At 42.1% G+C, this 21,528-nt stretch overlaps 1 protein-coding gene across 12 annotated transcripts in view; it reads left to right on the forward strand.

The window, feature by feature from the left end:
* Positions 1–21,528, forward strand: part of EML6 (EMAP like 6) — a 317,349-nt gene that overhangs the window by 85,305 nt on the left and 210,516 nt on the right. For 11 of the 12 annotated variants that reach the window (XM_073339271.1, XM_073339273.1, XM_073339274.1 and 8 more), the window contains 2 exons: positions 6,094–6,295; positions 18,356–18,493. In XM_073339271.1, the coding sequence (XP_073195372.1) occupies positions 6,094–6,295; positions 18,356–18,493 (340 nt within the window). The remainder of the gene's footprint in view (positions 1–6,093; positions 6,296–18,355; positions 18,494–21,528) is intronic. The other variant, XM_073339278.1, reaches the window with a different exon arrangement.

The raw sequence follows: 21,528 nt of genomic DNA on the forward strand, positions 1-21,528 counted from the left end.
CCAACTAAATCATCCCAGCCAGGGCTTTGTCAAGCTGGGCCTTAAAAACCTCTAAAGATGGAGATTCCACCACCTCCCTAGGTAACCCATTCCAGTGCTTCACCACCCTCCTAGTGAAACAGTGCTTCCTACTATCCAACCTAGACCCCCCCCACTGAAACTTGAGACCATTGCTTCTTGTTCGGTCATTTGCCACCACTGAGAACAGCTGAGCTCCATCCTCTTTGGAATCCCCCTTCAGGTAGTTGAAGGCTGCTATCAAAAGCCCCTCACTCTTCTCTTCTGCAGACTAAACAAGCCCAGTTCCCTCAGCCACTCCTCGTAAGTCATGTGTCCCAGCCTTCTGATAATTTTCGTTGCCCTCCTCTGGACTCTCTCTAATTTGTCCATATCCCTTCTGTAGTGGGAGGACCAAAACTGGACGCAATACTCCAGATGTGGCCTCACCAGTGCCAGATAGAGGGGAATAATCACTTCCCTTGATCTGCTGGCAATGCTTCTACTACTACAGCCCAATATGCCGTTGGCCTTCTTGGCAACAAGGGCACACAGTTGACTCATATCCAGCTTCTCATCCACTGTAATCCCCAGGTCCTTTTTTGCAGAACTGCTGCTTAACCAGTCAGTCCCCAGCCTGTAGCGGTGCGTGGGATTCTTCCTTCCTAAGTGCAGGACTCTGCACTTGTCCTTGTTGAACCTCATCAGATTTATTTTGGTCCAATCCTCCAATTTGTCTAGGTCACTCTGGACCCTATCCCTCTCCCCCCAGCTTAGTGTCATCTGTGAACTTGCTGAGGGTGTAATTCATCCCCTTATCCAGATCATTAATAAAAGATGTTGAGCAAAACTGGCCCCAGGATTGACCCCTGGGGCACTCCACTTGATACCAGCTGCCAACTAGACATCAAGCCGTTGATCACTACCCTTTGAGCCCAACAATCTAGCCAGCTTTCTATTCAATGCCTCATCCAAGGAGATTCCTTTGTGGTCACCAGTTCATCACACCTTCAGCTCAGAAAAAGCAACCAGGATTCTGAAACCTCAGTAGGCTCAGTCCTTCCAGCCCTATCCTAAGGATTGGGGCCCCCTGTGGACCAGGAGTCCCATCTGTTTGCTTGATCAGGAAAAAAGTCATGAACAAGTTAAAAACCAGTTTGTCTTTTGGTCCTTGGAGAATCCAGTTTGAACTTGTATATGCATACCTCTCCAAGACCATGGCTCCAAAAGGTTGATAAGGGAGGAAGTACAGTGACATCCTCCATCACCATTAGAGAAGGTACATACAGTGCCACAATAACATGTACACAATTGCATTTTTAATACAATGCACCCCAAAGGTATTAACCCTATTTCAGTAAAGTTAAACTTAATTCAATAAAGTTCATTCAGGATATTGCTGGAAATTGTCAGTCTCTCACAGCCACTATACACAATCTGATCACTAGCACAGCATTTACACTTAAATCTAAATCTACCAGCGTGTTAATAGTACACCTGATGAAGAATACAGTTTCCTTCACATATATACTAGGAATGATTTCTCTCTAGAAATTTAAAATAGGTTTGGTGTACATGTCATAAGATTGTCTACACACCATGCTTTACTGCAATTACTGAGGATTTGTAAGGGATATCAGAACTCCATTCCCTATGCTGATTTTGGTGCCCTTCAGGAGGAGGCTGTTGTAAGACCTGAGCTTAAACCATTTCCTAGATAACTTACGGAACGGTACAGACTAAATCATCTTCTGTGTTTTTGTGTTTTTTTGGAAGTTGGCAAGACAGAAGGCATGAACATTCTTTTATCCCTTTCAAGGGGACAGCACAAAATGCTAATACATATATTTTATTCATAGTGGGGATTTTATTGACAAGCAATATTAAAATAATAAAGCAATAATAAAATACCAACACTTAACAATATTTTATTCAAGTATTGTTTTATTATAAAATCTGTAGCTGGAATTGACTTTGTCATGGATTTTAACATGACAATTTGACTTTTCATTCATTCATTTCATCCCCCCATACTTCATCCCACTACAGAAGTTACTGATTTTTTGATAATTTACTAAAGCAGGCAACCAGACAGAAAATGCTATCAAGTTGTTACTGTCTTATTTTAAAGTGTTCATTCTCAGCAGACTTTCTTCTCTTGTAGGAGATATTGAGATAGAGAGCCCTAATCTTCACATTTAGTTACCTAAATTGATAGCCAATCCCATATTTGGTTCTTAAAATTGGTTCTTACTGTGTTAAAAATGGACATACCTTTATGGCTATTTGAATGTCCAAATACAGAATTGGGCCATCTAAGTGAAGAGCTTAACTTTGCAAAACTGAGCCCAGAGTCTCTACATTATATGTAAGGCAGGGTCAAGAAATTGATTTCAGGGCTTTTCGGACTGGGCAACATGAGAAAAATCAAGACTGAAAGTTCAGTAAACGTTAAAGTATCTGTTTTCAGAGTAGCAGCCGTGTTAGTCTGTATCCGCAAAAAGAAAAGGAGTACTTGTGACACCTTAGAGACTAACAAATTTATTTGAGCATAAGCTTTTGTGAGCTACAGCTCACTTCATCGCATGCATCCGAAAGCTTATGCTCAAATAAATTTGTTAGTCTCTAAGGTGCCACAAGTACTCCTTTTCTTTTTATTAAAGTATCTGTAATGCTACCCACCTGGTTTAATGGGTGGGAGACTTGATTGGATCCACTAGGTACATGATAGCTTTAGATAGAATGAAAGGGGAAGTGTATGCAGGGATAGGCCTCTGCTCCCGCTACATGCTCCTCTGCCAGTTGGCCAGGCTGATAGAGAAGTGCCGATTGGCTCCTTGCTTCCCACAATCATTAATTTAAACCCTTCCCAGGGATTCTTGAGACTCTTGCCCCATTTTATCTGAAAACGCCCTTCATCCCTGTAGTTGGGCATGTCTGAAAATTTTAATCATAGTTCAGTAACTCACTTTATGAATCCTAAGTCATTGAAGAGAACAGTATGAACAACTGCACATTTTTACTTTCACTTTAGAAACAGATAGCATCAGAAGCTGTGCATGTAAAAGAGGAAGCATAATGAACTGGCAGAATAAATGGTGAACTGAATGATCTGAAACTTAAACCTAAAACTAATCAATTAGAGATTCATTTCTTTGTGAAGTTTTCAGTGACAAATGTTTATAATGATATTTTGAGGTTGAAATCACTTCCATTTGCATATTTCTGGGACATGGCACATCTGTTTATATAGTAGAAAGGAGTCTGTTCTGACAAAGCAGATGCCAAGCCTGTCTCCAATGAGATTAACTATTCTGTGGTGTTCATCCATAGGTACTTTATTAATACAGACACTGTCGGTATCCCAGAGATAGAAATTATTAATCACTTTCCATATCACATAAAACCCATTACTTACAGTTCTTAAATAAATGACTTTGTATAAATTCATCTATGGTAATTGCTCAGGTTAAAAAGGAATCTAATTTTGCAAATATATGTAGGCAGATCCACAAATTAGCAAAAATATTGCATATTTAAAAAGATAGCATGAAATCTGATTGTAATATTAGGCTTGACGTTAAAATAAAAAATAAACTTAATCAGTAGATTAAACCTGTGGAAAATGAAAAAGTAACTATAAAGACGTATTTACGCCTCTCTACCTCCCAAAACCTAAATATGATCTGATTATCCTTTTCCTTGTACTAGTTTTACAGCAGTGTAACTCTTTTGACTGGAGTTATTCCCAGTTTACACTGGGGGAATGGAAAGTCAGACCCAAAAGTATAGAGACTTAAAATTATGTGGAATCAATTATTTAATTTTTATAATTAATTATATTGCCTGACTCATGATTCACTAGTGTAAATCATAGAATCATAGAATATCAGGGTTGGAAGGGACCCCTGAAGGTCATCTAGTCCAACCCCCTGCTCGAAGCAGGACCAATTCCCAGTTAAATCATCCCAGCCACGGCTTTGTCAAGCCTGACCTTAAAAACCTCTAAGGAAGGAGATTCTACCACCTCCCTAGGTAACGCATTCCAGTGTTTCACCACCCTCTTAGTGAAAAAGTTTTTCCTAATATCCAATCTAAACCTCCCCCACTGCAACTTGAGACCATTACTCCTCGTTCTGTCATCTGCTACCATTGAGAACAGTCTAGAGCCATCCTCTTTGGAACCCCCTTTCAGGTAGTTGAAAGCAGCTATCAAATCCCCCCTCATTCTTCTCTTCTGCAGGCTCAACAATCCCAGCTCCCTCAGCCTCTCCTCATAAGTCATGTGTTCTAGACCCCTAATCATTTTTGTTGCCCTTCGTTGGACTCTCTCCAATTTATCCACATCCTTCTTGTAGTGTGGGGCCCAAAACTGGACACAGTACTCCAGATGAGGCCTCACCAATGTCGAATAGAGGGGAACGATCACGTCCCTCGATCTGCTCGCTATGCCCCTACTTATACATCCCAAAATGCCATTGGCCTTCTTGGCAACAAGGGCACACTGCTGACTCATATCCAGCTTCTCGTCCACTGTCACCCCTAGGTCCTTTTCCGCAGAACTGCTGCCTAGCCATTCGGTCCCTAGTCTGTAGCGGTGCATTGGATTCTTCCATCCTAAGTGCAGGACCCTGCACTTATCCTTATTGAACCTCATCAGATTTCTTTTGGCCCAATCCTCCAATTTGTCTAGGTCCTTCTGTATCCTATCCCTCCCCTCCAGTGTATCTACCACTTCTCCCAGTTTAGTATCATCCGCAACTTTGCTGAGAGTGCAATCCACACCATCCTCCAGATCATTTATGAAGATATTGAACAAAACCGGCCCCAGGACCGACCCTTGGGGCACTCCACTTGATACCGGCTGCCAACTAGACATGGAGCCATTGATCACTACCCGTTGAGCCCGATAATCTAGCCAGCTTTCTACCCACCTTATAGTGCATTCATCCAGCCCATACTTCCTTAACTTGCTGACAAGAATACTGTGGGAGACCGTGTCAAAAGCTTTGCTAAAGTCAAGAAACAATGCATCCACTGCTTTCCCTTCATCCACAGAACCAGTAATCTCATCATAAAAGGCGATTAGATTAGTCAGGCATGACCTTCCCTTGGTGAATCCATGCTGGCTGTTCCTGATCACTTTCCTCTCATGCAAGTGCATCAGGATTGATTCTTTGAGGATTTAATTTTGATTCTTTAATTTACAATAACAGTGAAATCTCAGCCTGTCTGTGATATAGATGTATATTTGGTTTTAAAGTGAGGGTTGTTTCTTGTAATGAAGGACCCACTTCACTGTGGTTTAAAAATAATCCTTTTCCTTATAAAAAAAGCAGGAGGGAGGATGATTGTGAGGCAAATATACTCTTGTGTTTAAATCACAGGACTGATAAATGGAAAATCTGCATGTCACTTCCACTTTTGCCACAGATTTCCTGCACACACTAGAGTAAGTTACTTAGGCCAGGTCTCCCTCTGGAGAAATTTACCAAAATTTAAAAATAGAACCACTGAGAGTCACAGTGTAGATAAGGCTGTGGTTACGGGAATCATTTTTATCACAGTTTTAGTTAAGCCTGCTTAAAAAGCAATTCTAATGAAAATGATGTTAAAAACAGTTCCAGTCACAGGAACCTAGCCTAATCTAAATTTCCCACAAGTTTTAACACAGGTGAATTTGTGTTAAATAAAGTTGGATTTTTTGGGGGGTACATTTCCCCATTATAGACAAAGCTTAGGAGACTGATTCTGTGACATGATGAGCACACTCAACTCCCACCATAGGCAGTAGGAGTTCTGGGCATTCAGCGCTTCTCAGGATTGCCCTTGCATCTCGCAGTGCCTTAACTTCCTTATTTGTAAAATGGGAATAATTATATTTGCCTTATCTTATAGAAGTGCAATTATAGCTTTCTATTTAGCTTTATAGCTAGGTAAGCTATAAAATGCCTTCAGTCTTCAGACTGAAGACACTAAGTAAGTTCAAAATATAGTTGTTATAAAGGAATTTTTAAAATTTCTATTCTTTATTATGTTGGATATAACTTTGTCTTGTTATTACTGATGACCTAAAACTACTCTGTTCTTTGTCAGGTTTGTCCATCCGAAGTGTTTGTTGGAAAGGAGACAGACTTTTAGCAGGGACACAGGACAGTGAAATATTTGAGGTGATAGTGAGAGAAAGAGATAAACCAATGCTGATAATGCAGGGTCATTGTGAAGGGGAGCTCTGGGCCCTGGCAGTCCATCCAAAGAAGCCTTTAGCTGTCACAGGCAGTGATGATCGATCCGTACGGTAAGGCTGGAGCTCATTTACTGCTATATATTCAATTAGTCATGTACTTTTAACAAGAACATTTTTAACCAATATTCTTTTCGAAACATTTGTCATTTCTTTAAAAATAGGTTTAGTGGTGAGTAAAGAATTGCAACAATTTCCCAAGAAATTGTAAAACCTTCAGCTTAATTAAGATAGTATTTTTTCTACTTACTTCCTTGCAGCCATACCTTTGAATCATCCCTAGTGTCCAAATTCCATAAATCATGTAAAACCCATCAGAAATTGCCTGCAAAAAGGTAGGCTTAAAGCATGCTGAATTTCATTTCTTCCTGTGCCTAAAATGGAAGGCATTAACCTAACATATTTAATCATTGATATTGTCACATTTTCCTCTTGTATTTATGAGCGTATTAAACAAACTTGGCCCCAATTCCCCAAAATACTTGATGAGGTCCAATTTCTCTTTAGTATATACAACAATTGGAAATTAGTAGGACTGTCAAGTGATTAAAAAAATTAATAGTGATTAATGGTGGGATTAAAAAATTAATTGCACTGTTAAACAATAATAGAATACCATTTATTTAAATATTTTTGGATGTTTTCTACATTTTAAAATATATTGATTTCAATTACAACACAGAATACAAAGTGTACAGTCTCACTTTATATTTATTTTTGATTACAAGTATTGGCACTGTAAAAAACCAGAAATAGTATTTTCAATTAATTAATTCAATTAATTCAATTAATACAAGTACTGTAGTGCAATCTCTTTATCATGAAAGTTGAACTTACAAATGTAGAATTATGTACAAAAAACTGCATTCAAAAATAAAACAATGCAAAATTTTAGAGCCTGCAAGTCCACTCAGTCCTACTTCTTGTTAATCCAGTTGCTCAGATAAACAAGTTTGTTTACATTTGCAGGAGATAATGCTGCCCGGTTCTTGTTTACAGTGTCTCCTGACAGTCAGAACAGGCATTCTCATTGCACTGTTATGGCCCGAAATTGCAAGATATTTATGTGCTGAATGCACTAAAGATTCATGTGTTCCTTCGTACTTCAACCACCATTCCAGTGGACATGCGTCCATGGTGATGATGGGTTTTGGTCGATAAGAATCCAAAGCAGTGCAGATCGACACATGTTCATTTTCATTATCTGAGTCAGATGCCACCAGCACAAGGTTGATTTTCTTTTTTGGTGATTCGGGTCCTATAGTTTCTGCATTGGAGTGTTGCCCTTTTAAGACTTCTGAAAGCATTTTCTATACACCTTTCAGATTTTGGAAGGCACTTCAGATTCTTAAACCTTGCATCGAGAGCTGTAGCTATCTTTAGAAATCTCACATTCGTACCTTCTTTGCATTTTGTGAAATCTGCAGTGAAAGTGTTCTTAAAATGAACAACATGTGCTGGGTCACCATCCAAGCCTCCTATAACAGGAAATATATGGCAGAATGCGAGTAAAACAGAACAGGGGACATACAGTTCTCCCCCAAGGAGTTCAGTCATAGAGTCATAGAATCATAGAATAGTAGCGTTGGAAGAGACCTCAGGAGATCATCTAGTCCAATCCCCTTCTCAAAGCAGGACCAACACCAACTAAATCATTCCAGCCAGGGCTTTATCAAGCTGGGCCTTAAAAACCTCTAAGGATGGAGATTCCACACCTCCCTAGGTAACCCATTCCAGTGCTTCACCACCCTCCTAGTGAAACAGTGCTTCCTACTATCCAACCTAGACCCCCCCCCACTGAAACTTGAGACCATTGCTTCTTGTTCGGTCATTTGCCACCACTGAGAACAGCTGAGCTCCATCCTCTTTGGAATCCCCCTTCAGGTAGTTGAAGGCTGCTATCAAAAGCCCCTCACTCTTCTCTTCTGCAGACTAAACAAGCCCAGTTCCCTCAGCCACTCCTCGTAAGTCATGTGCCCCAGCCTTCTGATAATTTTCATTGTCCTCCTCTGGACTCTCTCCAATTTGTCCACATTCTTTCTGTGGTGGGGGGCCAAAACTGGACGCAGTACTTCAGATGTGACCTCACCAGTGCCGAATAGAAGGGAATTATCACTTCCCTCGATCTGCTGGCAATGCTCCTACTAATGTAGCCCAATATGCCGTTAGCCTTCCTGGCAACAAGGGCACACTGCTGACTCACATCCAGCTTCTCATCCACTGTAATCCCCAGGTCCTTTTCTGCAGAACTGCTGCTTGCCAGTCAGTCCCCAGTCTGTAGCGGTGCATGGGATTCTTCCTTCCTAAGTGCAGGACTCTGCACTTGTCCTTGTTGAACCTCATCAGATTTATTTTGGTCCAATCCTCCAATTTGTCTCGGTCACTCTGGACGCTATCCCTACCCTCCAGCATATCTACCTCTCCCCCCAAGCTAAGTGTCATCTGCGAACTTGCTGAGGGTGTAATTCATCCCCTTATCCAGATCATTAATGAAGATATTGATCAAAACCTGCCCCAGGACCAACCGCTGGGGCACTCTGCTTGATACCGGCTGCAAATAGACATCAAGCCATTGATTACTACCCATTGAGCCCGACGATCTAGCCAGGTTTCTATCCACCTTATACTATTCACCCAATCCATAATTTTTTAACTTGCCTGCAAGAATACTGTGGGAGACCTTATCAAAAGCTTTGTTAAAGTCAAGATATATCACGTCCACTGCTTTCCCCATATCCACAGTGCCAGTTATCTCATCATAGAAGGCAATCATGTTGGTCAGGCATGACTTGTCCTTGGTGAATCCATGTTGACTGTTCCTGATCACCTTCCTCTCCTCCAAGTGTTTCAAAATGGTTTCCTTGAGGACCTGCTCCATGATTTTTCCAGGAACTGAGGTGAGGTTTACCAGTCTGTAGTTCCCCAGGTTCTCCTTCTTCCCTTTTTAAAAGATGGGCACTATATTTGTCTTTTTCTAATCGTCCCAGACCTCCCCCGATCACCAGGAGTTTTCAAAGATAATGGCCAACGGCTCTGCAATCACATCAGCCATTTCCCTCAGCGCCCTCGGATGCATTAGATCTGGACCCATGGACTTGTGCATATCCAGCTTTTTAAATAGTCCTTAACTCAGGGGTGGGCAAACTACGGCCCACAGGCCACATCTGGCCCTCCAGCCGGTTTCATCTGGCCCTCAAGCTCCTGCTGGGTTGTGAGGTTTGGGGCTTGCTCTGCTCCCGTGCTCCCGCCGGAGAGCGGGGTCGGAGGCCGCTCCGTGTGTGCGTGCCAAGGCTCCCAGAAGCAGCAGCATGTCCCCCCTCTGGCTCCTACATTTAGGGTCAGCCAGGGGGCTCCGCGCGCTGCCCCCGTCCCAAGTGCCAACCCTGCAAATCCCATTGGCCGGAAGCTGCAGTGAATGGGAGCTGCAGGGGCAGCTCCTGCAGATGGGGCAGTGCCAGAGCTGGAGAAGGGACATGCCGCTACTTCCAGGAGCTGCTTGAGGTAAGCGCTGCCCGGAGCCTGCACTCCTGACCCCTCCTGTGCCCCAACCCTCTGCCCCAGCCCTGATCCCTCTCCCGCACCCAAACCCACTGCCCCAACCCGGAGTCCCCTCCCGCACCCTGAACTCCTCATTTCTGGCCTCACCCCATAGCCCACACCCCCAGCCAGAGCCCTCAGCCCCTCCTGCACCCCAACCCTAATTTTGTGAGCATTCATGGCCCACCATACAATTTCCATACCCAGATATGGCCCTCGGGCCAAAAGGTTTGCCCACCCCTGCCTTAACTTGTTATTTCACCACTGAGGGCTGCTCACCTCCTCCCCATACTGTGTTGCCCAGGACAGCAGTATGGGAGCTGACCTTGTCAGACCTTGTCTGTGAAGACTGAGGCAAAAAAACATTGAGTACTTCAGCTTTTTCCACATCATGTGTCACTAGGTTGCCGCCTCCATTCAGTAAGGGTCCCACACTTTCCCTGACCTTTTTCTTGTTACTAACATACCTGTAGAAACCCTTCTTGTTACCCTTCACATCCCTTGCTAGCTGCAACTCCAGTTGTGTTTTGGCCTTCCTGATCACACCCCTGAATGCTCAAGCAATATTTTTATACTCCTAGCTGGTCATTTGTCCAATCTTCCACTTCTTGTAAGCTTCCTTTTTGTGTTTAAACTCACCAAAGATTTCTCTGTTAAGCCAAGCTGGTCGCCTGCCATATTTGCTATTCTTTTGGCACATTGGGATGGTTTGTTCCTGCACCCTCAATAAGGCTTCTTTAAAATACAGCCAGCTTTCCTGGACTCCTTTCCCCCTCATATTAGCCTCCCAGGGGATCCTGCCCATCTGTTCCCTAAGGGAGTCAAAGTCTGCTTTTCTGAAGTCCAGGGTCCATATTTTGCTACTCTCCTTTCTTCCTTTTGTGAGAATCCTGAACTCAACCATCTCATGGTCACAGCTGCCCAGGTTGCTACCCACTTCTACTTCCCCTACCAATTCTTCCCTGTTTGTAAGCAGCAAGTCAAGAGGAAAATGGCCCCTGGTTGGTTCCTCCAGTACTTGTACCACAAAGTTGTCCCCAACATTCTTCAAAAACTTCCTGGATTGTCTGTGCACTGCTGTATTGCTCTCCCAGCAGATGTCAGGGTGATTGAAGTCTCCCATTAGAACCAGGGCATGTGTTCTGGAAACTTCAGTTAATTGTCTGAAGAAAGCCTCATCTACCTCATCCTCCTGGTCTGATGGTCAATAGCACATGCTCACCACGACATCACCCTTGTTGCTCTCACTTCTAAACTTAACCCAAAGACTCTCAACAGGCTTTTCTCCAGTTTCATACAGGAGCTCTGAGCAATCATACTGCTCTCTTACATACAGTGCAACTCCTCCACCTTTCCTCCCCTGCCTGTCCTTCCTGAACAGTTTATACCCATACATGACAGGCTCCAGTCATGTGAGCTACCCCACCAAATCTCTGTTATTCCAATAACATCATAGTTCTTTGTCTGTGCCAGGATTTCCTATTCTTCCTGCTTGTTTCCCTGGCTTCTTGCATTCGTGTACATGCACCTAAAATAACTAGCCGATTGCCCTGCTTTCTCAGTATGAATCAGGAGGCCCCCCCTGTTGCACTCTCCTCCTTGTGTTTCCTCCCAGTATCCCACTTACTTCAGGGCTTAGCTCACTATCCCCCAGCGAATCTAGTTTAAAGCCCTCCTCACTAGGTTAGCAAGCCTGCCTGCGAAGATACTCTTCTCTTACTTTGTTAGGTGGATCCCATCTCTTCCTAGCAATCCTTCTTCCCAGAACAATATCCCATGGTTGAGGAATCCAAAGCCTTCTCTCTGACACCACCTGCGTAACCATGTATTTATCTCCACAATTTGATGGTCCCTACCTGGGCCTTTTCCTTCGACAGGGAGGATGGACAAAAACACAACTTGCACCTCAAACTCCTTTATCCTTCTTCCCAGAGCCACTTAGTCTGCAGTAACCTGCTCAAGGTCATTCTTGGCAGAATCATTGGTGCCCACATGGAGAAGTACTCACAAATTTAATTAACACATTTTTTTAACGAGCGTCATCAGCACGGAAGCATATCCTTTGGAATGGTGGCCCTTCGGCATGAAGGGGCATATGAATGTTTAGCATATCTAGCACGTAAATACCATGCAATGCTGGCTACAAAAGTGCCATGCAAATTCCTGTTCTCACTTTCTGGTGACATTGTCAATAAGAAGGGGGCAGCATCATCTCCTGTAAATGTAAACAAACTTGCTTGTCTAAGCGATTGGCTGAACAAGAAGTAGGACTGAGTGGACTTGTAGGATCTGAAGTTTTACATTGTTTTGTTTTTGAATGTTGTTACTTAAACAAAAAAAATCTACATTTGTAAGTTGCACTTTCACGACAGAGATTGCATTACAGTACTTGTATGAGGTGAATTGAAAAATACTATTTCTTTTATTTATCATTTTTACAGTGCAAATATTTGTAATCAAAAACACTTTGATTTCAATTACAACACAGAATACAATATATATGAAAATGTATAAAAACATCCAAAATATTTAATAAATTTCCATTGGTATTCTATTGTTTAATGGTTCAATTAAAACAGTGATTAATTGCGATTAATTGACAGCCCTAGAAATTATGCCCTTCAGAGTGACCATTGTGGATTTCAAAGCATGAATGCATTTACTCATATTTGTTAGTTTACTCTTAGAATACTCACGTTTCTCAAATTATTTTAAAAAGTAGTGAGTTATTGGGAAAACATACAGACTAAACAGCACCTAAGGTGCTGTAGTTTTGGATTTATGTCTTTGGGCCAAATCCTATATCCAGTGTACAGGTGCATCAAGTTTATAACCACACATAAAATTACCAGACATTGGAGGACGTGAAATAAAAAAGCTAAGATCCACATAAATCATTGTGTGTAGGCGGTGCAGGTATAAGATCATTATATATTAGTTATTTCTAATTTTACTAAACTTAAGCAATTAGAGAGTACGGTGACTTAAACAATTCAGGCTGAAATTTTTCATGCCATGTGCCTGCCTCAGGCTGAAATTTTCCAAAAATGTTAGTTAAGACAAGTCAGCCATGTCAGAGAACAAGATGAGGAAAAAATACACTGTCTGTGTTGACAAAAAATTCCTACAACCAATTTATTGAAAATTTCCTGTGTCTCCATGCTTTGGAGCAGGGACTTAAAATTTGGCAGGAGGGCGTCTCTTGGTTAAACTCTCTGTGTTTCTTTACTTCTGCATTCATAAGATGGGATAGACACAGATTAATAAGTTTTATGATTTATGGATTGGTTTGAATATTATTTTATATCTGTGCTTTTTCCTGCCATTAAATGTACTGAACCATCAGTAAACCTCCAACATCAAAACTGTTTCCTTCTGTGCCGGTGTGGTTGCTGAGTAAGCTCCTGGGCTGCAGACATCAGTATGTGGTCCAGTAAATAAACATCAGATATATGATAGAAGAGGCTGGAATATTACCAAGAGAATAGTTAAGGTTTATAAAAGTCAATGATTTCAACCAATTAATAGAAAAACTTCCAAAGAAAGATTTTTTTTTACCTTATTTGAAAATACATGCACTGTTTGTGCAATAATAGCGAACTTCAGCCAGAGCCTCTAGTTTTGCACTCACAAAAGAGCATACACAGGCATTTGATCTATACAAAATGTGCATTTCTCATTTCCATGCACAAAGTCAAGTCCTTACTTCCTCATTTTCACATGAAAATACCTGTATGTGTGCAAAATAGTTACATGAACTTTTTTTGCAGGTGTGAAATCATAGGCCATAGCTAAATGTTCGGTTGCAGGGAATGGACTGTCCTTTCATTCCTCAACCTGTATTTTGGAAAACCAAACTACAGTACTTGCACTTAAATACACAGCATCTAATCTTCCCAGTATATAGAGAAATGGAAACCACATGCAGAAGACTAACTTGGAGGCAAGGTTTATCCCTATGTTTGTACTGAATTATGAAGTCTTAAGTGAAACAGAAACTAAAGCAAACTTTCACTGTTGGGGAGACCTGCCCATGGATCTCGTTTAGTAGAAATAAACTCCAGTGTTTCTCAACTTGCATTGCAGATCTCACTATGGAATGATTCCAGATCTCCAGTCCCCATCTGCATTCCTCATACTCATGATGAATCATAGAATCATAGAATCATAGAATATCAGGGTTGGAAGGGACCCCAGAAGGTCATCTAGTCCAACCCCCTGCTCAAAGCAGGACCAATTCCCAGTTAAATCATCCCAGCCAGGGCTTTGTCAAGCCTGACCTTAAAAACCTCTAAGGAAGGAGATTCTACCACCTCCCTAGGTAACGCATTCCAGTGTTTCACCACCCTCTTAGTGAAAAAGTTTTTCCTAATATCCAATCTAAACCTCCCCCACTGCAACTTGAGACCATTACTCCTCGTTCTGTCATCTGCTACCATTGAGAACAGTCTAGAGCCATCCTCTTTGGAACCCCCTTTCAGGTAGTTGAAAGCAGCTATCAAATCCCCCCTCATTCTTCTCTTCTGCAGGCTAAACAATCCCAGCTCCCTCAGCCTCTCCTCATAACTCATGTGTTCCAGTCCCCTAATCATTTTTGTTGCCCTTCGCTGGACTCTCTCCAATTTATCCACATCCTTCTTGAAGTGTGGGGCCCAAAACTGGACACAGTACTCCAGATGAGGCCTCACCAATGTCGAATAGAGGGGAACGATCACGTCCCTCGATCTGCTCGCTATGCCCCTACTTATACATCCCAAAATGCCATTGGCCTTCTTGGCAACAAGGGCACACTGCTGACTCATATCCAGCTTCTCGTCCACTGTCACCCCTAGGTCCTTTTCCGCAGAACTGCTGCCTAGCCATTCGGTCCCTAGTCTGTAGCTGTGCATTGGGTTCTTCCGTCCTAAGTGCAGGACCCTGCACTTATCCTTATTGAACCTCATCAGATTCCTTTTGGCCCAATCTTCCAATTGGTCTAGGTCCTTCTGTATCCTATCCCTCCCCTCCAGCGTATCTACCACTCCTCCCAGTTTAGTATCATCCGTAAATTTGCTGAGAGTGCAATCCACACCATCCTCCAGATCATTTATGAAGATATTGAATAAAACCGGCCCCAGGACCGACCCTTGGGGCACTCCACTTGATACCGGCTGCCAACTAGACATGGAGCCATTGATCACTACCCGTTGAGCCCGACAATTTAGCCAGCTTTCTACCCTTTCTATGAGAGTCCAACTGACAGCTATTTTTGTATCTGGAAGTAAATATAAGTGTGTTACTAATACAAAGTGCTTCACTCTGGCTACAAACATAAAATGTGCACTTTAGTTCCTCTTTATGTTTACAGAATATCAGGGCAGTTGATATTGATGCTATCTGAAGTACTACCGTTTATCCTGGAGAATCAGATGGCTTTTTTCAGACTGTTTTCCAAAAATACCTTTTATGCAAAGGCCAAGGATCGTGTATTTTAAATTTCTGTGCTGGACTCTCTGTCCACCCATGATTAGTTACCAGCAGATTAGGTTACTGCCAGAAGAGGGTAGGAGTGTAGAGAAAGCATTTTATGTGACATTGTAGCAGAGTCTATGTACCTGCCCTATTGAAGTGCATAAGTCTGCCCCAGTTTCCCCTCCCAAGTCTCATAGCACACAACTAGTGTTTCATCTAAAGTCTCTCCTTTGGGGTCTGATTTATTGGTATTGTTAAGCAAGTATCCACCCATCACCTCTGAATCCAATCCCGGCTTTTCAAGTCCTTTCTGGCATTTTAACTGGGAATTGGTCCTGCTTTGAGCAGGGGGTTGGACTAGATGACCTTCTGGGGTCCCTTCCAACCCTGATATTCTATGATTCTATGATTCTATGATTTTCAGCCAGATTTCACATTCACCCTTGTATTAGGGCTCCCTAGCGTCTCCCTAGCAAGGCCTCCTGCTAATCTTGTGCCTGCCCAGCCTAAGCCCTCTCTGTGAAGAGCGTTCTGATGGTTCCACTTGAGAGACTTCACCACAGTTATTCCCCAGGCAGTTGTCTGTCTGCCTGTCTCTGTAGAGCATCCTCTCCCAAGTCATTCCTGTTCTCTGACTCAGACTAAGAGGAAGCCAGACCTTTTCAGAGGTGTTGCTTCCAGCTAGTCACATGATCTTTTCCAGTCATACACTCCCTCTGACTAGGGGACTTCACCTGGGAGCTCCTTGGTTTTCTGAGTCAGGAGTAAAACAAAGACAGAACAGAGCCCTAGCTCCCTAAAAAGGGCCAGCTCACTCTGTGACACACATGAATGTCAGTGAAGTGATAGCTATATTACACACTTGCTTTTAGTCTTATTTCACCTAGGCTTTTCCCTGCTACTGCTAATTTGTGGTGTGGCAGAAGCAAGATCGTATGATATAGTTGAAAAGCAGGTGTGAAACATGTCTTTCATTTTACTGAATGCCACAAATAGTGTCTGTAAACCGTTAAAGAATAGCTTATCTTAGACTACTTCTTTCAGTGTCCTTTGTGCCAGTGGGTGCAACTCAGTCCATGGAACCTTCTCATTGCAGTTGGAGCACTCATACACACCTCCTGCCCTTCTCTTCTGCTTTCCTGGACATTCTGAGGGTGTATAAGAGGAAGTGTTGCACCCTCTGGTGCCTCCTTTTGTTCCAACTGCAGCAGCAGATGGACTTGAACCTTTCCAGATCCTTCTTTCAAGTAGATATTAGTGTCCGAGCCTAGTGCAATTTGTAGTGTTAGTTTGTTAAGGAAAAGTTTTATTCTTAGCATAGTTAACAGTACTTAGTTCTTCAGCTTTGACTACTTCTTCCGTGATGGATCCAAAGGTGAAGACACCTGGCTTTAAAATGTGTGCCTCTTGTCTGTGGTCTTTCTGGTCAAGGCAGGGCCATATTTGATGCTTGGAGTGTCTCACTGGGGGCCACTCTCCTTTGAGGTACTCTATTTGCAGCTCCTTTACCAAGGAGTACCTAAGGAATGCCATAACAGGCAGCAAGCCCTAATGCTCCAAAAAGCTTTGGTTGCGAAGCCTGTCAGATCTGATACCTCAAAGAGATCTGAACACAAGATGCAAGTTCCAAGATTGTTGTACAGTTGGTTCCTAAATAACTGGATTCAACCTTAAAACATTCAGAGACACTGTCAGTGCCAGCTTCTGAGATAACAACCAAACTATAGTAAAAACCATCAGAGCTTCCTAAATTAATTCCTAAAAAGATTGCATGAGACAAGAAGTCTCCTGTTAGCAGAGCCAAGTTACGTTCAGAAAACTCCTCAGATCTGGATCGAAGAACACTGAATTCTAAACCAAAGATGAGAAGTTTGTATCAGGGTGAATTGTTACCTCAAGTTCATCCTTCAGTTCCAAGGATTGCATCAGATCCAAAGAGAGTTCTGGAACCAGTTGCCAATTCTCCATTGCCAATTCTCAGTTTCAACTGTTGTGATATTATGAATACATTACATAGATCCACAGTTGGATAATTTACCAGATCTGAAAAGGCATTGCCTAAAGGGGATAAAAAGAACATTCCTGCGAGTCACAGTTCTCAGAACTCTCCATCTGAGAAACAGAGGCGGTTGAATGAGCTATCTCAGTTTTCCATGGACCCTTCCTTCCTGCCCCCATTTTTGGGCTCCTTCTGTAAAGTTTTTTCATGATTCGCCATTTTCCACATATCAGTTCCTGTAGTTTCACCAATAGTGTCTGTTTGCAAATGTTCTGACAGGGCTATTATTCAACTCAGCAGCTCCATTGGTAACAAACATCTTGGATGCCTCCAACAAAGGGTGGAGAGTACACCTCAACAGATTAGCAGTTTGAGGTTATTGGAGCTCTCAAGAAAAGAGACTATCTATAAATGTCCTAGAATTGAGTGATCTGTTTGGCTCTCAAATTTTTTCTATCTCACATCCAGAAAAAGGTAGTGGAAGTTGTCACAGACTGTATGCCAGCAGTATATTACATGAACAAACAGAACAAACAGGCTCATTCTCAGCCTAGCCAAGAAGCAGTCAAATGGGTGTTTCCAGCAGAGTAGTTTGTCTCACAGTTGTGTATCTAGCAGGAGCCTAACTGAGCAGAGATGTAACAGGATTTGTATGATAATTGTTAAAGAAATTGGTGATAGATGACATCTTCAGCATGTGAGGATTCCAGGACATAGATATTTCTGCAAATCGAAAGAATATGAAGTGTCACCACTTTTGCTCAAGAGCAGGGCGAGAGAGAGAGAGAGAGAGCGAGTCTGTCTGTATCAGATGCTTTCACCTAAACTGGGGGAAGGGTCAGTTCTGTTCCCCCCCACCACTTTCCTCTCATTCAGAGAGTGATAAAGAAGATAAGGCAAGGTAGTAACAGGATAATTCCAGTTGCCCCCCCAAGACAAGAATAGTTCGTGGATCTTCTTCAACTCTCCAAGGAAATGTACAGACTTAAAAAGACAAAATGTGCAGTGAATGTAAGCATACTTACTGTGGATCAATTTGTAGAAGCTGGCATTTCATTTCTGCGTTTGATAGTATTGAAAGTCTGTAATCATAAGTATTGTGCTTTGATTCTCAATTTTTTGTGTAGATTATGGAGCCTTGCTGATCATGCCTTGATTGCTCGCTGTAATATGGAAGAAGCTGTGCGCAGTGTATCTTTCAGTCCTGATGGATCTCAGCTAGCTCTTGGAATGAAAGATGGCTCCTTCATTGTTCTCAGAGTAAGGTAGGACAGTGAATTGTATTTCAGCACTGATGACTCTTCTTGTAACTCAAGGCCAAATCCTGAAGTCCTTTAGAAAATACTTTTTAAATCAGTGGGTATTTTGTTTAGAAAAAATTTGAATAAAAAATTATCAAAGCCTCTAGGTATTTCTCCTCAGTTGGCTTTAGAGGTGACTACTACTACTACTAATGTGTATTACACCCATGCTTTAATGTATAATTTTATTTAAATTTAACATAAAATGTCTCTCATGACATCACTAATAATGTTGTCTAAGTTTAAGCTTTCAAACTTAGCATTTTCAAGTGAAAAGCATCTGTCTTATGGCTTAGTAGCTCTGAAATTAAACACATCTTTTGGGGAACAGAAACCATGTTTATGACATGCTAATAGATGCTAGGTTTGAGAAGGACCTCTTCGGTCACCAAGTCCATTTCCTGCATGAATGTAGGAAAGCCTGCTATCTGTAATAATTTCTTTAGTGATGTCTGAAGGAAAGTATGTGAACATTTGCATGTTAAGTGAAAATCAAACTTCCCATGTAATAGGACAGCTCCTTTTAACTCTTTAGAATGATTTTTTTCTATTTCAAAAGCCATAGTACAAGCTATTTTTTGTTGGAATAATGGAATGGAAGAAGTGCAACAGCAAATGAAATATTTAGGTAGGAAGAAAAACCTATAGACAGTGGGAGATCTGTGAAAGTTGCTGTAGTACACTTTTACCATACTGGGTCAGATTTTAAAACATGTACCCACATTTCACCAGGAGAACAGATATATAAATAAAGTTCTCATTTGTGAGCAAAACTCAAGTGACTGTGCATGAGAACAGATAACTAAATATGTAACCACTACACATGCACATGCTGCTTGGTAAGTTCCATAGGCGTGCATACATATTTTGTAGCTGCAATGAAGGTATATGTATATGAAAAATTGGCCTATTATTTTTCCCCATAAAATAATCCCATATTTTACATAACTCATTACCCAAATGGGATCTAAAGTTTCCAGACTTGATTCTCCACTGCCTTGCAGCTTGTGTAAAGTTGTGCACCACTGTGCTAAGTAAGAGTAAAATGCTACTGGTCTCTTTTGATAGTGTTTTACCCTTAATTGCAGAGATGCAAATGCCTATACAAAGTGCAGAAGCAATCCACAGTCAGAACCTCCATTTTTCTGCTTCATGTTATATGAAATAGAAAACACAAACATAGGTGCTCATTACCCATTCATTTCTATGGAAAGCCAGAGCAATATAACGTGTATCTTACTGCGCACTCTTTACTCCAGGAAGACCTTCATTTATTTCAACAGAGGTTTTGCATGAGTAAAAGATTCTGAATAGGGTCCTAAGAAATCATTTATTATTGAGGTTGGTGGATAAAGGAATTAATGAATACACAATAGAAGTAAAATGCATGATATTGTTCTGCAGTCAAGGCTTGTTAATAGGAAAAAAGGAACATTTCTTTGGATACTTGAAGTACACATCCCAAATATAAGTACAAAGGTATTCCTCACCCAGTGAAGGTTTGCAAAAGGTGTGCACTAAGAGGGTATTAATAATCATAGAATATCAGGGTTGGAAGGGACATCAGGTGGTCATCTAGTCCAACCCCCTGCTCAACGCAGGACCAATCCCCAACTAAATCATCCCAGACAGGGCTTTGTCAAGCCTGACCTTAAAAACCTCAAAGGAAGGAGGATCCACCACCTCACTAGGAAACCCATTCCAGTGTTTCATCACCCTCCTAGTGAAAAAGTTTTTCCTAATTTCCAACCTAGACCTCCCCACTGCAACTTGAGACCATTACTCCTTGTTCTCTCATCTGCTACCTCTGAGAACAGTCTAGATCCATCTTCTAGGGAACCCCCTTTCAGGTAGTTAGAATCATAGAATCATAGAATATCAGGGTTGGAAGGGACCTCAGGAGGTCATCTAGTCCAACCCCCTGCTCAAAGCAGAACCAATCCCCAATTAAATCATCCCATCCAGGGCTTTGTCAAGTCTGACCTTAAAAACTTCTAAGGAAGGAGATTCTACCACCTCCCTAGGTAACGCATTCCAGTGTTTCACCACCCTCCTAGTGAAATTTTTTTTCCTAATATCCAACCTAAACCTCCCCCACTGCAACTTGAGACCGTTACTCCTCATGCTATCATCTGCTACCACTGAGAACAGTCTAGATCCATCCTCTTTGAAACCCCCTTTCAGGTAGCTGAAAGCAGCTATCAAATCCCCCCTCATTCTTCTCTTCTGCAGAAGAAATAATCCCAGTTCCCTCAGCCTCTCCTCATAAGTCATGTGCTCCTGCCCCTTAATCATTTTTGTTGCTAGACTCTTTTTCCAATTTATCCACATCCTTCTTGTAGTGTGGGGCCCAAAACTGGACACAGTACTCCAGATGAGGCCTCACCAATGCCGAATAGAGGGGAATGATCACGTCCCTCGATCTGCTGGCAATGCTACTACTTATACAGCCCAAAATATACTGTTAGCCTTCTTCGGAAAAAGGGCACACTGTTGACTCATATCCAGCTTCTCATCCACTGTAACCACTAGGTCCTTTTCTGCAGAACTGCTGCCTAGCTGCTCGGTCCCCAGTCTATAGCAGTGCATGGGATTCTTCCATCCTAAGTGCAGGACTCTGCACTTGTCCTTGTTGAACCTCATCAGATTTCTTTTGGCCCAATCCCCTAATTTGTCTAGGTCCCTCTGTATCCTATCCTTGCCCTCCAGTGTATCTTCCACTCCTCCCAGTTTAGTGTCATCTACAAACTTGCTGAGGGTGCAATCCACGCCATCCTCCAGATCATTAATGAAGATATTGAACAAAACCGGCCCCAGGACCGACCCTTGGGGCACTCCGCTTGAAACCAGCTGCCAACTAGACATGGAGGCATTGATCACTACCCGTTGAGCTCGATGATCTAGCCAGGTTTCTGTCCACCTTATAGTCCATTCATCCAGCCCATACTTCTTTAACTTGCTGGCAAGAATACTGTGGGAGACCCTATCAAAAGCTTTGC

Source organism: Lepidochelys kempii, chromosome 3, assembly GCF_965140265.1.
Source record: "Lepidochelys kempii isolate rLepKem1 chromosome 3, rLepKem1.hap2, whole genome shotgun sequence".
Lineage (NCBI taxonomy): Eukaryota > Metazoa > Chordata > Testudines > Cheloniidae > Lepidochelys > Lepidochelys kempii.